Here is a 16,374-nt window from a genome sequence, read left to right as displayed (position 1 = left end):
CTTCTCTGGCTACCTTTAAGTATCATCTAAAATCCCACTTTCTAAAAGAAACTTTCCCCAATTTCTCTTAATTCTAGTTTCTTCTTTTCTTTTCTTCCTTCCTTCCTTCCTTCCTTCCTTCCTTCCTTCCTTCCTTCCTTCCTTCCTTCCTTCCTTCCTTCCTTCCTTCCTTCCTTTCTTTTTTTGCAGGGCAATGAGGGTTAAGTGACTTGCCCAGGGTCATACAGCTAGTAATTGTCCTGAGGCTGGATTTGAACTCAGGTCCTCCTGAATCCAGGGCTGGTGCTTTATCCACTGCACCACCTAGCTGCCCCTATTCTAGTTATTTCTTAATTCTTTCTCTCTCTGTTGATTATTTCCTATTTGTCCTATGTATAGCTTGTATATAATTGTATATTGTCTTCTCCATTAGACTTTGAGCTCCTTGAGATCTGGGACTGTCTTTTGCCTTTCTTTGTAGCCCTGGTACTTAATACAGGGCATGACACATAGCAGATACTTTTTAAAAGTGTTTATTGACAACTTGAATGACTACTACTTTGAATCTTATAACTTATTTCTTTTTTCCCCCACACTCTATGATCATTACTTTTCTATTTCCTCCTCTTTGTTAATATTTGTATCTATAATCTCTCATTCTTCTTTCCAATGTGTCTTACTTTCAGCCCCATTTGCTCTGCCTAGAACTTGAATCCTGTCTCTGAGTTCTGGTTCCTTTTGTTGACACACATACTTGTTGTTGAATCTCTCTGATACCAACTATCTTTTTTTTTTCCAGGGCTTAATTTATTCAGTTCCAAGTTCTGGGGCAAAGAGGGGAGTGGAATACATTTGAAAGAGCCATGGTGACCCCTCCTGGAGCATCCTAACACCTTAATAAAGTAGTAAATAAATAAATACTAGCACAGGGGGACTTGCACATCAACAGTGTCTGGGAAAGAGATCTTGGGTCCCACCACGTCCATCACAGTACTTGGGGAGCAGGGTCTTCTTTCCACTGAAAATCTGGGCAGGAGACACATGGCCTCTCAAATGGGCACTCAGGGCACCCCCTCCCGTTGGCCCACTAGAACCTGGAAGTTCAATGGATTTCAGCCTTCTGATTGGTCCCTTTGGTGACAGGACTCAATGACCCACAAAGGTTGATGCTCCAGAACTTTGAAGTAGGCTGACTGGCTCAGCGGGATCCAGGGTCCCAAGCTCAATCTACTGGAAGGTATGTGCATATGGGAGAGGGGGAGCCCCTGAACCAGGTGGAAGAAGAGGTTTGGGAATTAATGGCACAGAGTGTTCCAAGAAAGAGCCCCTTAGCATCATAGATTCTGAGCTGGAAGGGGCTGCAGAGGTCATTTAGTCCAAAACTCTCATTTTTACAGAGAATGACACTGAGGTGCCCCTTCCCCCTGCCCAGAGTCTTAACTCCTGGGTCAAGAAGAGAGAAAGTGAGAAGAAAGAAGGGAAGTTAAGGCAGCATCAACCAAGTCAGAGCCAAGAGAAGGGGGAAGTGGGGGCTGATGGGGGGGGTGATGGTGGTGGGGATGCTGCCACTGGAAAAGGGCACCCACTGGAGGGAGCAGGAGACAATGAGGGGAGAGGACACTTAGCCCAATCTAAAGGGAGAAGAGAGAACTAAGTCCCTTGGGGAGCTGGGATCCAGGTCCTGACCTACTGATTCCAGAAGAGGGAGAATGTGTGCTGTGGTGGGGTTGGGAGGAGGGAAACATCCAACCTGGGCCAGGACATGGGGATTGGGGAAGGGGTCCCCTCCTGACCACAGTGGGAAAGGGACCAGGGAGAAGAAATTGGGATAAGAAGGCAGCCTGTCCTCTTGGCTGCCCTACCTCTGGTCAGGTAGCCTCAGTCCTCCAGGCCTGCTATCAAGTCTGCTATACTGTCCGCGTAGTAGTGGGGCACTAGCTCAAGCTGACCTGCAGCCAAGTAGGCCTGGGCCTGATCCAGTCTGGAGACTCGAGTGAGGGTGAGCACGGTGACCAAAAAGGATGTCCATCTCCAGGCGGTCACCCACCATCAGGGTGCCAGCTGGGTCCACCCCAAAATGCTCTGTGATACACTCGAACATGTAGGTGCTGGGTTTCCTCACCACCACTGCCCGGCGCCCTGATGCCGTCTCCACTGCTGCAGTCAGGCTCGGGTCCCGGGGGTGGTGCGGCCGTGGCTGAGTGGGTGCCACGGGTCCACGTCGGTGGCCACCAGGAGGCAGTCGGGGTCGCGCAGGTGGGTGCAGGCCTTGCTCAGCTTGGCGAAGGTGAAGTGCTCGCCATAGCCCACGAGCATGGCGCGCATGGGCCCCGGCTCCTCGCCGGCCAGGCTCAGCCCCGCCGCCCGCAGCTCGCCGCACAGCCCGTAGCCACTCAGCATGAAGACGGCGCCAGGCGGGCAGGGATCCGGAGGGCGCTGGCGCAGCAGGTGCGCCACGCACAGCGCCGAGCTGAACAGCTGCTCGGCTGCCACGCTGTGGAAGCTGAGGCATGCGAAACGGTCCGCCCTGATACCAACTATCTAATATGCTTTAATCTCTTCCTATAGCCTGCTGTCTGGACCTCCTTGATAAACTGGATCTTCCCAGGTGATCTGTCACAATAGAATATTAGGAATGACAAAATCTTCCCCAAAATAAATTGCCCACAGATAAACAAAAACTCTTTAACCCAACATTTATAGGATGAAAATATCTTAGAACAGGAACTAGAAAAGAACTTCATCTGTCAAACCATCTCATTTTACAGAGGAGGAAACTGAGGCAGGTCCATAGAAATTAAGTGATTTGTCCAACCTCATTCAAAGTCCTTCACTTAAATCCAGCAGATTGCTTAAACACCTAAATTATATAAGCCACACGAAGAGAAATAACTCCATCTTTTCACTATCTGGTTCCAATTTGTGCTCATCTCCTGCAAGTTTCCCACTCCTATGATTCTGATTAGTCTTGTTTATTCTTCATGGCAGATCCTCATCTAGATCTTGTCTTTTAACTCTCTCTAGGTGTCCCTCAGGTTTCTATCTTAGGCCCTCTTCTCTTCCCCCTTTGTAACTACTTCACTTGATGATCTCATCAGCTTTCATCTATTTACTTCCCATCTCCTGATATGTTGAAGATTCTCAAATCTACCTATCCTCTTCCAATCTTTCTCCTGATATCCAGTCTCTTACTTCCAACTGCCTTTCAGACATCCAAAACTGGATGTGAAGGAGACACCTTAAACTCATCATGTCCAAAACGGAATTCATTATCTTTCTTCATAAATTCTCTCATCTTCTGTCTTCCCTATCACTCTAGAGGGCAACAGCATCCTCCCAGTATCCCTGGCTGACAACCCAGGAGTTATCTTCAACTCCTCACTATCAGTCATCCCCTAGATCCAATCTGTTGCCAAGGTCTGTCGATTTCACCTTTGCAACATAGTTCAAATATATTCCTTTCCTCTGACACTGCTGCCCCACCCTGATACAGTTCCCTATCACCTCATGCCTGGATCATTACAATAGCCTTCTGGTGGTTTTGCCTGCCTCAAGTCTCTCCCCACTCCAATCTATTTTTTCATTCAGCCTCCAGAGTGATTTTCCTAAAGTCTTGTTCTAATCATGCACATATAATCCTTCCCCCAACTGAATAAACTCTGGTGGCTCCCTAACACTCCAAGGGACAAATACAAAATCCTCTGCTTGGCATTCAAAGTCCTTCATAACCTAACACACCCCACCCCCTACCTTTCCAGTCTTCTTATACCTTATCCTCCACCACACACTTGCCATCCAGTGATACTGACCAGGTTATTCTCTTGACTCCGGGCATTTCCTCATGGGTGGGATTCTCCACTTCTTGGCTTTATTGGCTCCTTCTAAGTGCCTACTAAAATTCTATCTTCTACAAGAAGCCTTTTGCAATCTCTCTTAATTCTACTATCTTCCCTTTATTTATTTCTTACTTCTCCTGTATATAGCTTATTTATAAATAAAGGGAATGAGGTATGGTGAGGAGGGAATAAGCATTAATATAGTACCTCCTTTGTAGTAGTCACTGTTCTAAAGGCTTTTACAAATATAATTTCATTTGATCCCCACAACAATCCTGTGAGGTAGGGACTGACATCCCCATTTTATAGATGAAGAAACTGAGTCAAACAGATGTTAATTGACTTGGACAATGTCCACAGCTAGTTGGTGTCTGGAGTGGTATTTGATTTCCAGGGCTAGTACTTATTTATTCTCTGCCCTAACTAGCCACCTAATATTTGTTTGCTTCTTGTGTCACCATTAGATTATGAGCTCCTTGAGGACAAGGTACTGTCTTTTGCCTCTTTTTGTACTGTCTTTTGCCTCTTTTTGTATCCCCAGTGTTTGGCACATTGCCTGTCATATAGTAGGTACCTAATAAAGGTATATTTGCTAACTGACTCATGAACAATGCCAACATCTCTATAAAGCCTTTTCTGATTCTCTCTCATTTATCTTTCTATTTAGGTAAGTGGTATATTAGATAGAATGAAGGTCCTTGAGTCAGAAAGACCTGAATTCAAATCCTTCCTCAGGGACTTACTAGATATGTGGTCCTGGGCAAGTCACTTGACTGCTGTTTGCCTCAGTTTTCTCATCTGTAAAATGGAAATCATAATAGAACCTACTTCCTATGATTTCTCTGAGGATCAAATAAGATACTTGTAAAGTGTTTAGCACAGTGCCTGGCACAGAGTAAGCATTATATAAATGTTAGCTATTATTATTAGAATGTTTAGAAAGATCATGTCTACATGGTATATTTTCAATTAAATTTTTGTCTAAATGAATGAACCAATGAATTAAAAGTCAAAAAGCTTTTGTTTCTCAAATTGTCATTTACATTTCCTTTTTTCCTTCTTTCTTTTCTTTTCTTTCTTTTTTTGCTGGGCAATGAGGGTTGTGACTTGCCCAGGGTCACACAGCTAGTAAGTGTCAAGTGTCTGAGGCAGGATTTTAACTCAGGTCCTCCTGAATCCAGGGCCAGTGCTTTATCCACTGTGCCACCCAGCTGCTCCTGTCATTTACATTTTCTTTCTTTTTTTTTTAGTGAGGCAATTGGAGTTAAGTGAGTTGCCCAGGGCCACACAGCTAGTAAGTGTTGTAACAATTGGAATGATGCCACCTGCTGGAGACTTACTGTAGAAAAGTTCCACCATGAAAAGAAGGTCTTTGAGGGCAAGAACATGCGTCTTTTCTTTGGTGTCAGGAAGTGATGTCTGCTTGTGGGAGGAAGAAGGAAGGAACCTGGCACTCTGACTGTGTCTCTTTTTTCCTGAGGACTCACACGGAGAAGGGAGCTAGAAATGCGCTCTCCCTTTAATAGATAGGAATCTAGGCCTTTCTCTATCAAATTCTTATTCTCCTTAATAAATGCTTAAAAGTCTAACTCTTGCTAAGCTTATAATTTATTGGTGACCACTCATTAGATATTTTAGACAGTTTAGCTAGAATTTTAGCCCTTAATAGTGTTAAGTGTCTGAGGCTGGATTTGAACTCAGGTACTCCTGACTCCAGGGCCAGTGCTCTATCCACTGCGCCACCTAGCTGCCCCCATTTACATTTTCAATAAAATAAAGGGTATTCCAAAAATCTCAGTGAAATTTTATGCTTAAGACAAGTGCACTGGTACAGTACATAGAACACTGGACCTGGATTCAGGAAGAATTGAGTTCAAATCCAGCCTCAGATACTATTTGATCCCCAGCATGTTACTTAACCTCTGTCAACCTCAGTTTCCTCATCTGTAAAATGGAGACAATAATAGTACCTGTCTCTTAGGGTTGTTGAAAGGGTCAAATGAGATATTTCTAAAGTGCTTTGCAAACCTTAAAGTGCTATAGAAATGTTAGCTATTGTTATTAGATGATTATTATTTCATTTAACCCCATGTGATGACTGGCAAGGTGACCCAGCATCTTTCATAGAAGTGTCAATGTGAATGATAAATGCAAATTTGGGTATGTGAATTTCAATGGCTACTTATTTTCTAGGCCTCACAAACTTGTCTTCATGTTTAACGTTCTGATTCTATTTTATGCTTGCCAGCTTTGTGATTTTTGCTGGCTGACATTGCAAGGGAGTTTCTTGTAGGAACTAGGACTTTTGCACAATAATTATGGAGCTCCTTAAGGATTAGGCTTTGGGAATTAGACAAGCATAGTTGTTTTTTTTTTTTCCTGTGAGAAAAACAAGTTTTGTAACGACCTGAGGCTATATCACATATCCACAAAGTGTTCTGTTAGCACCAGGAACACAAAAATATCCAAGTTGAAAGAGAGCTCAGAGGTCATGGAGTCTAACCAATAGCTGAATCTCCAAGATAATTCTACTAAAAAGTGGTCATACAGTCTCTACTTGACAATTTGAATGAAGGGAATTCTACTCCCTCCCAAGGCAAACCATCTCACTTTGCAATATCCCAGTTCGCAAGTTTCTCCTTATATTGGGCCCAGATTTGCCTTTCTGTGGTTTCTAGCCATTCATTGTTTCTGGATTCACCCTCCTATATCAGGCCAAACAAGCTGAATGCTTCCTCTTCCAATTTAATTAAAATTGGAATAAAAATTCATGATGATCCTGGGATTGGAGAATCTCAGAGATGAAAGGGAAGAGAATTCTGCAATCATTTTATCTAACCCATAACTGAAAAATAATTTCTCCAAAATACATCAGAAAGACAGATAATTTTCAGCATTGATTTTTTTTTTTTTAGTAAGGCAATTGGGGTTAAGTGACTTGCCCAGGGTCACACAGCTAGTAAGTGTTAAGTGTCTGAGGCCAGATTTGAACTCAGGTACTCCTGAATCCAGGGCCGGTGCTCTATCCACTGCGCCATCTAGCTGCCCGTCAGCATTGATTTTAAAACCTCCATAGTGAGAGAGAACTCAATAGTCAATAAGTCAACAAGAATTTATTAAGCCCCTTCTGTCTACCAACATTCTGTGAGATTCTGAGGATACAAAGAAAGGCAACAACAGTTCTTTGTCCACAAAGAGCTTGTGACCTGAGATAGTGCATTCTACTTTGGGAATTTTTTTTCTTTTCCTTACATAGAGCTTAAACCCATCTATCCTAGTTCTGCTGACTGGGGCCAAGCAGAACTGGCCTGGTTCATCCTCCACTGGACAGGCTTTCAAGTATTTGAAGACTGATATCTTTGTCACTTCTAATGCCAAACCCATTCATAAGAAGAAAGAAGAGACCATTTGTGAGGTGTATAGGTTTTCTTGTTGCTTTGTTGATTTGTCTGTTCACATGTGAAGTTGGTGATATAGCAGGCTCTGAATCATTTCCATTTGTCAGTTTCCTGTATCCTACTTTGCTTATACTCAAAGGGCAAAGAGGAGATAGCAAGCTGAGGCATGATTCATCACATCTCACCTCCAGTGAATACGAGAATTTCAATTGATAATAACATTTTAGATAAACATGATAACACTTGAAGAAACAATGAGGAAGCTACTAATGGTTGGAAAAACAGCTCTTCAACAGAGATATTGGATAACTTTGGTCAGAGATATTTTTCTCTTTAATTTAGAATTTGGATTAACTGTTTCCATCCTATCTGGTGTTGATAAAGAGACCCTTTGGCCCCCTTGAGTATTATCTGGCATTTGCATGGTTATTGTGAATTAAAATTTGCCTACTATCCTGGCTTTGGATTCTGGAATAAAATAGTTCTTAAGACAAATGGAGTTCTGCTTTGGGGATAAATGAAGGTATCCTTTTAAAATATATAAAACTATGACCTTGCAGTAAGTCTATGAGGTTATGCATTGGTGGAGAGGAGTTCCTCAGCTCCTTACATCACTGAAATTGTAGTTCCCAAGAAAACAAAACAAGATCAAATGTAGTTGTGATCTTCCCTGGACATATGGTAAAGACACTGGCCACCAGCTCATTAGCTACATGAAATTGGGCTAGTCCCTTGAGTTCTCAAATCCTCAGTTTCTTTCAGAACCAGTGGCAGTGGCCTGAGGATCTATGTGGACTAGATCTAATCACGGGTCCCTTCCAGCTTGCACATTCTATGATCTCCTATTTCCAAGAACAGTAATTACCGAATAAAAATATCATCTTTCCCTTGATTGTAATCTCTGTGACTTCATCCTTGTGAATAGACACGCATTAGAAAACAGCTGAGGCAGAACACAGGATCAGTCATCATGTCAAGGGCACAGCCTAAAATTTCCAGTTTAGATAAAGTCAGAAACAAACAGCACTTTTGTGTCTCAGGGGGTGGAGGAAGAAGGTGGTAGAAAGAGGCTGGGTCTTAATTCAGATGGTAATCTCACACTAGGACTGTGGCAACATCTTTTTTTTTTTTTTTTTAAAGGTTGAAGTGTTCTATGGTGTGATAGCTTGGGGAGGTAGAAGAATATATGAACCACTTCCTTCCTTGGATCCTTTCCATACTACTCTCTAACTCAAATCCTAAATTGTTTTTGTTCCTTCATAGTTTCTGGCTTTGTTCTTTTTTAGATATATGGGATAAAGCCCACATATACAAAGACATACATAAAACTTTCCCTCCTCCTCCATCCTTTCTCCCATGAGAAAGCACCTCGATTTAGAATTGGCCTTTCTACTAACAAAGGGATATGGATATATAAACCCATCATGCCAATACAAAGTGACCTTGTCATTCGTATTTGCCTCCTCTGTTATTTTACCTCTGCATATTCTCTCTTTCCGTACTACTATAGTCATGGGTACTTGAACAGAAGGGGAAAGAAGGCAGCAGATGCCACCAATAGAACTGAAAGCATTAGCTTCCCTCTTGATCAAAGGCTGCCTATTGGCAGCTTCTAAAAGTAGAAATAGGACCAGGTCTCAGTGCTCCTATTGCCAACCTAGCTCCTGTAAAATTGGAAGGAAGAAAGGCAAGAAAGTCGACTGACATCTAAGCAGAGCAGTATGACTCTAGGGGAATGGTTGTTATTTTGTAGACCCCTTGGATGATCTAGTGAAGCCTATTTCAGAATAATGTTTTTAAATGCATAAAATAAAATACATAGGATTATAAAGGGCATCAATTACATTGAAATATAATTACACCTCTGTGTGTATGTGTATAAATCAAATTCATTGTTGTCTGTCCTTCATTTTATTTATTTATTCATTCATCTATTTATTTATTAATTTATTTATTTTTGCAGGGCAATGAGGGTTAAGCGACTTGCCCAGGGTCACATAGCCAGTAGGTGTTAAGTGTCTGAGGCCGAATTTGAACTCAGGTTCTCCTGAATCCAGGGCCAGTGCTTTATCCACTGCGCCACCTAGCTGCCCCTCCACTAGCTACCTCTAACTGAGTCAGAGTATGTCTGAAGTTTATAACTGGTTCACATTAGATCAAGGTTGAGTTTAAGAATGCATAGTTCCAGCATTTAAAAAAAAAGCCTTAGGAGGCAGATTAGGTCAGGAAAAGGATTTCCCTCAGGACTAATTATCGGTCTAATCATTGACCCTTGGAGGCCTCCCTAATAGGAATCCCACACCAGCTGCTTGAAGTCTTTGGCATGGAAAGAACCAAAGGATTGAGTAGTGATGATAGTGTATCACAAGGTTAGTGACAGCTGTGGCCTTGGTGACACCTTCTGAGTGCTTCCCTAATCTCTTGGGCGTGCTTGTGTCAGCCAACAGTCACAGGACCTCACCACAGAAGGAGCTTGAATTAGCTAGGCACCCATGTGTTGCATCATCTGAGTAATGCCAATGATTTGCCCTGCTTAATAATATCTTTGCCTAGCATTTGAGAGTTCTATCATTGGCATCACTTCATAAGGCATTTTGTGAGATCATGGGATCATAAGATGTAAAACTGAAAGTGACTTTAGAGATCATCCACTTAATCTTATACTTAAGGAAACTGAGACCTGGAGTAGTGGAATTCCTTCTTCAAGGTTGGATTATAATAGACAGCAGAGCTGAAATTAAAAAGCAGGTCCCCTGACTTTAATTATAGCATTCCTTGCTCTACACTGCTTCATAAGGATACAGACATTTAAACTAAATTAAAATATTGTTATCTGGGAGGAAGGTGCCACATCAACTAGCTGACATTTTAGTAGATGTTAATTAATTCAATTCACCCATTACCACTCACTGTGATAGGAGGTGAGTGGAGCCAAAGAGAATAAGACATGGGATCGTTTTGTTTTATTAAGTAGAGTTGGAGAGAGTGAATGACCGGGCTGAGAGGGTGCCTCAATTAGAGAGTTGTGTGATGTGAGGCTCCTGCATTCTTGTAGAAGAAAGTCTGAGTACAAGACAAAAGGGAGACACCAAAATAAATGGAAGAAAATTTCAAGAAAAATGGCATGTACTTCACCATATTTGCAATCCTGACAAGGAGGTCAAATCTTCTGAGGAGGTGGGTGGTAAAGGATAAATTTGGTTCTCTGGAAAGTATACTAGTCTTTCTCAAGAAGGTTCTGTAGCTTATTACTGGCTATTAGTAGTTGTATGGTTCTGGGAAAGTAACTTAATCTCTCTGGTCCTCAGTTTCCTCACCTGTAAAAATGGTTATAATAATACGTGCACTTCCAACCTCAAAAGAGTTTGGCCTGGCTATCCTCATAGGAAAGGTCAAGTGGATGAAGAATGTCAATCACCCAGATGTTGACATGAAATTAAATGAATACCTATTGAGTTGTTCTATCAATGTATGGTTAGTTGGCTGGTTGTTCTTTGTGCTCAAAGAGGACTAAAATGACATCACTATGTTGGGGGTTGGGGTCAAGGTACAGTTGTGTCTGACTATTGCTGACCTGACCGATAGGACCTCAGAAGGCTCTACCATAGGTCAGGTACAAATAGTACATCTGCACATTTGGGGTGGAAAATGTCTCTACATTTATGCATCATATTTCTTTTGACCTACTGCTCAATATATAAATAAGGGACAGAAAGCATAAATGGAGAAGCTGGACCAAACAGGAAGACATTTCTTTATGAAATTGCAAATCTCTTGTAATGACCTCAGATTTTTCCTAGAAACAGTAGTTTTCCCTATCTATTTAATACCAACATCCTAGTTTTACACAACAGAAGCAATGCACAGGACATCAGAATCTCTGAAGAACTGAAACTTAATATTACACAGAGGGGAATGGAGAAGAGCAAGCAAGAGCCTGACACAACTGAAAATGACTCCTCTTAAAGGGTTAGGTGGTTGGGTTTTTTTGAAGGAATCTCTTTGAAAACTACGAAGCACTATTGTTGTTATTCATTTTTTTTCTTTTGCTATTTTTTTTTTTTTTGCAGGGCAATGAGAGTTAAGTGACTTGCCCAGGGTCACATAGCTAGTGAGTGTCAAGTGTCTGAGGCCAGCCTTGAACTCAGGTCTTCCTGAATCCAGGGTTGGTGCTTTATCCACTGTGCCAGCTAGCTGCCCCCTGCTATTTTTAAAGTTGTAGTATATCCGCTAGAAGAGTGTGTGTATTGAGGATGGGGGGGCATGGTTTATTGTACCCAGATGTTCTCCAGGCAATAAAGGGAATGAACCAGATTCAAGCACCCGGTGCCATTGTTCATCCTCAATTCATTACCAGTGGTATCCTCTTTAATGAAAACAAATGAACTAATCCAATTCAGGGTCATTCCAGTTTCCCTTTTCCTCTTACTTTCTTCCTCATGGTGATAGTTGAAATGGTACATCTCCATCTCTTACTTCTCAAATAGCAAAGCTCAACTGCTTTAAGGTCTTTCAGTGGCAATTCCCCATCACTCTTCTCCTCCAAATTCAATATCTTAGCCTCAAATTACAAGAACATTTCCTGAATTATTTAACCTCTAAGTTCCCCCTTGAGTCCCTGCCTACCGGCTTGCATCCTCTCCTAATTCCTCAGTACAAAATTTCTCTGTAACCTCTTTATTTTTCCGTCTACATTCCCAAGTCTTCGACTTCCCTCATACTATTCCCTTCATGTAGACACCCCACCTTTTCCAATTGAGAGCTCCACGGAATACATAGCTGCGTGCTGCGTTACAGACTCAGGGCACAATATAGAGTTATACTTCTCAGCTAGTCTTCCTAACGTTTTCTAAAACAAATGAAAATCTTGGGCTATCTTCCTTGGGAAAAGTCAGTCATTTTAACTAAGAATTCTGTGATCCTTAAAAGAAGTTTCCCATCTGTTATGGTTCTTCCATAAGTGAAAGATTTCATGTTAGATAAATTTCTCCAGCTCAAAAGGAAATTTTGTCCTTGATCCATCCTTCTAGGCCAAAATGGAGGCCATCTTATTATCATCTGATCATGGTTGTCAAATGCCTTCCTGTGCATAGTGTTACGGGATGTTATACATCAACATGACATCATTTTCTAGGAGTTCAAAAAGCTATACAGCTTGCCAGCCTACAAAAGTATCTGTTGAGAAGGGTGAAGGGGAAAAGAGGGCAAAGAAGGTAATTTGGGATGAATATATTTAGTTGTTTGAATAGATTGAATAAATCACTCCCAATAAAAATCCCATTTTATTGCTTTCCTAGGAAGATGATAGACATTTTTCATCATTTCAAAATAATAAAGCTCTATTCTACATTTGGGGCTTATGAGAACCATTTACTACCTATTTAGAGATGTCTCATAGTGAAATGGGAGGCACTTAGCTCCTTGTCCCTGAAGGTATTCTTGTCATCCATAGCACAGAGGGGATTCTTGCTCATAGATGTATTATTAGCTTAACCAAATAGCCAAAGAAGTCCCTTTAACAAATTTGAGATTCTGTGGTTTGTCATGATGCTATTACTTCTAGAAAATGGAGACCCTCTTTCAAGAGGCTTGATTGCATTTGGCAGGATAGCTTGCAACACTGATTCAATTAAATTCAACAAACATTCAGTGAACATCTGCTATGTATAAGAGTACTGGACATTTTAGGGTAAAAAGATGGATAAGATTTGGTCATATTGATTAAGAGGCTGTCCACAAAAGGCTTCTAGTTGAGGTGAGGGAATGTGACGTGTATTCTATCAACCATTATAAACATTGAAATATGACCATTTCATTCCATAAGTGTTCAAAAATTAAATTTAGCTAATATTTCTGAGTTGTCTACTATTTAAAAAACATTGCATTAGGTCAAATGAGATAATCTCTGCAAAGCAATTTACAAATTTGAAGAATTCTAAACGAATGTTAGATATTAGTAGGTGTCTCATTTATTCATTTTTGAATAAATATTTGAATATGACTGGACTGGTGGTTTTTTTTTTTGGGGGGGGGGCAATGAGGATTAAATGACTTGCCCAGGGTCACACAGCCAGTAAATGTCAAGTGTCTGAAGCCATATTTGAGCTCAGGTCATCCTGAATCCAGGGGCGGTGCTCTATCCACCCTGCCACCTAGCTGCCCCCTGCACTGTTTTATTGACTTCTTAACTGGACTGAAGTGAAAGTCACTCCTGGGAATGATGTGATTTTTTTATCCACAACTTATTGAAATGTCTAAATAGTGACATCAGAAATCTGGAAAAGAAGAGATCAGTTGTAGTGGGAGTTCATAGGATGATAGATTTCAAGATGAAAGCGAATATAGAAATCATCTTTGTTTAAGCCCTGTAGATTAAGAAACTGTCATAAATGCTAAAATTCACATGGGTAGTTAGTGATTGAACAGCAAGGACAGAATTAAACCCAGGAGTTCTTCCTCTGAATCTAATGCTCTTTTTCCTGTACCAGACATCAACATTTACTGAGGGAGAAAGGAGAATCTCTTTCCAGCTATGGGTTAAGCATGAACCAAATTTAGAAAGTATGTGGGATGGCCTCGGAATGATAAGGAGATTACCTCATTTTAGAGCAGTATTTAATAAACTATCATTGTGGAACTAAGTAGATGGAGGCTTTTGAATATTTGACCATTTGGCAATAGGGAGCTGTTATAGGTTCTTGGGTTAAGGCCTAATAAAAATCAGCATTATTAGAAGATTAATTGATGGCAATGTAGATTCAAAGGATGAACTTATCTTTTACCACCATGTTTACCATTCTGCACAGAAGTAAGTTTGGGAAAATACATGTTGGAAGGGGATTTAGTAGAAATGACGTAATGATCATCAATCATTTAACAACATTTTTTGGATATGCATTATAGACAACACACTCTGCTAGACACTGGAGGGAAATCATATAAAGAAATATAGCACAACAAGTTCCCAGAAGTCAACAAATTATAGAGTCATAAAGTCATGGATTCGTATGATTGTTACAGGTAGATGAGAGTTTAGAGGTCACCCTTCCCAAGACCTTTATTTTAGAGTTGGTTGAAGCAAATGGACCCTGAGGACTCTTCTTGCTTTGTTATTCTATAAAAAGATGAGGAAGTCGAGGTCCAGTTGGGTGAAGTGCCTTGCTGAGTTCATACAAACTAAGGAACATCAGAGTTGGGGTTAGAATTTGAGTCTTTTGAATGCCCAATTTAATGAGTAGAGCTTACTACATTCTAGTTAGGGAAAGAAGTTAAAAATAAACAAATAACATGTTTCTAAAGAGATTTTTTTCATTTGGCTCAGATTTCTAGTCAATACATCAGAAAGTCATGCCATTTTCTAAGTCCACAAATCCATGAGTTTTTGGGTTTTTTTTTCGCCCTAATTTACTAAGTGATTGTCAATTCAGGATTCAAACCTTGTGAAAGTATGTAAAGGTAACCCTTCTCAAAGATGAACTTTCGAATTATGACTCAAATCCACCCTTGGCATCTTATCTTAACAACAGAGTAATATCCCCAACAATGAGCACAATTTCTATCTAATAATTACACTCCATAAATTTACCTGGAACAAAGTCTGGTCCTTTGATTTCTAACCGACATTCCAATTTATGCCACATGATGGCAGCATTAGCTTGTAGAGCTTCCCCATCATTCTGCCTTGCAAATGGAATCCTGTCTTGAAAGCCTTACAGTGTGTAGGTCTGTGCGGAGCCAAAGCTACGCCCAATTCCAGCTCTGAGCTGAACTGTAATGCAGGTCGACAGGAAAGTCTACAAGGGTTTTACTGTCTTTCAAGAAATAATCAAATAGGAGCTTAGTATTAAAGGGGACTTTGCAATCCCCTTTAGTAAAGGAAACACACACATCAGCAGGAACCTTTGTATGGATGTGTGTCTGTATGTGTGGGTTCATGTAACATAGCTAATAAGTCACTTGATAGCTCACAGTGCCAGTCTGTAGTAGTCAGCTGGTCAAATTATGTTAAACGCATTCAGCAACTCTGCATCAACATGCCCAAAGGATGGAAAATGTGATTTGTGACACAGCAGCTTGGGAATAGTAATGAAATGAAAAGATAATTGCTCTAGGCGGCTTTCGCTTTCTCTCTTTTTAAAAGCTGTTCACATTATATGTCAAGCACCAAAACGCCTGTAGTCTTTAGCTATTGAGTTTCTGTAGCAACCAAGAGCCCCACCCAACAACTGAAACTAAGTCAGGAAGGTCAATGCCCAAACTCCTGATGGAATCTACCTCTTTGGAGGATTTCTATAATTTTCTTCTAAATGTGCTAGGATTGCAGAACCCTCAGGGGCAGAGCCATGACATTTGAACTCTTTTTCATCAAAAGATTTTTTGGGTAACTGTGGAGTTGTGGAATATTAGTGGCTCAGCAGATAGAATACTGGGCTTAGAGTAAGGAAAACTCTTCTTGAGTTCAAATCTAGCCTCAGATAGTCACTGTACCAAGGACAAGGTCCACATTTGCTCCTGTATACTATTATTCTATTCCATGCTGGTGTTTGTTTTCAGCACTTGATCCAGCAACTCTTCATAGTCCATGTATTCCTTTGCTGATCTGCCACTGACACTCTGTTGCTAATTTCTCTGGGATGAAGATTTCTTAGAGGAGAGGAGCTTTGCTCACAAACAGACATTAATTTCTAAGTCCCTTCTCTTCTCCTGTATCACTATAGCCGTCCTTTAGTGAATAGCATCTATTTCCACTCTCTCTTTTTTCCATATAAATATTTTATTATTTTCCAGTTACATTTAAAGATAGTTTTCAACATTTGTTTTTATAAGATTTCTAGTTTCAAATTTTTCTCCCTCCCTCCCCTCCCTCCACCTTCCCCAAGACAGCCAGCAATCTGATATAGGTTATATATGTACAATCACATTAAATATATTTCTGTATTAGTCATGGTATGAGAGAAGAATAAAAGCAAAAAGGGAAAAACTCAAAAAAGAAAGACAACAACAACAAAAATAGAAATAGTATGGTTCAATCTGCATCCAGATTCAACAATTCTTTTTTTTCTTCCTGGATTTGGAAAGCATTTTCCATCATGAGTCCTTTGGAACTATCTTGGACCATTGTATTGCTGAGAAGAATCAAGTCTATCATAGTTGATCAACAC

The 16,374-nt window shown here is 40.7% G+C and overlaps 1 protein-coding gene across 1 annotated transcript in view; it reads right to left on the bottom strand.

Annotated features, from left to right (window-relative positions):
* Nucleotides 1-1,857: 1,857 nt before the first annotated feature.
* LOC122746266 (chronophin-like) overlaps nucleotides 1,858-16,374 on the bottom strand; it is a 187,689-nt gene continuing 173,172 nt past the window's right edge. The window contains 3 exon segments of the mRNA XM_043991743.1: nucleotides 1,858-1,984; nucleotides 1,986-2,151; nucleotides 2,154-2,506. Of these exon segments, the coding sequence (XP_043847678.1) occupies nucleotides 1,858-1,984; nucleotides 1,986-2,151; nucleotides 2,154-2,506 (646 nt within the window).

The sequence above is a fragment of the Dromiciops gliroides genome, chromosome 1 (assembly GCF_019393635.1).
Source record: "Dromiciops gliroides isolate mDroGli1 chromosome 1, mDroGli1.pri, whole genome shotgun sequence".
Taxonomy (NCBI): Eukaryota; Metazoa; Chordata; class Mammalia; order Microbiotheria; family Microbiotheriidae; genus Dromiciops; species Dromiciops gliroides.
This window is presented reverse-complemented; position numbering and strand designations above follow the sequence as displayed.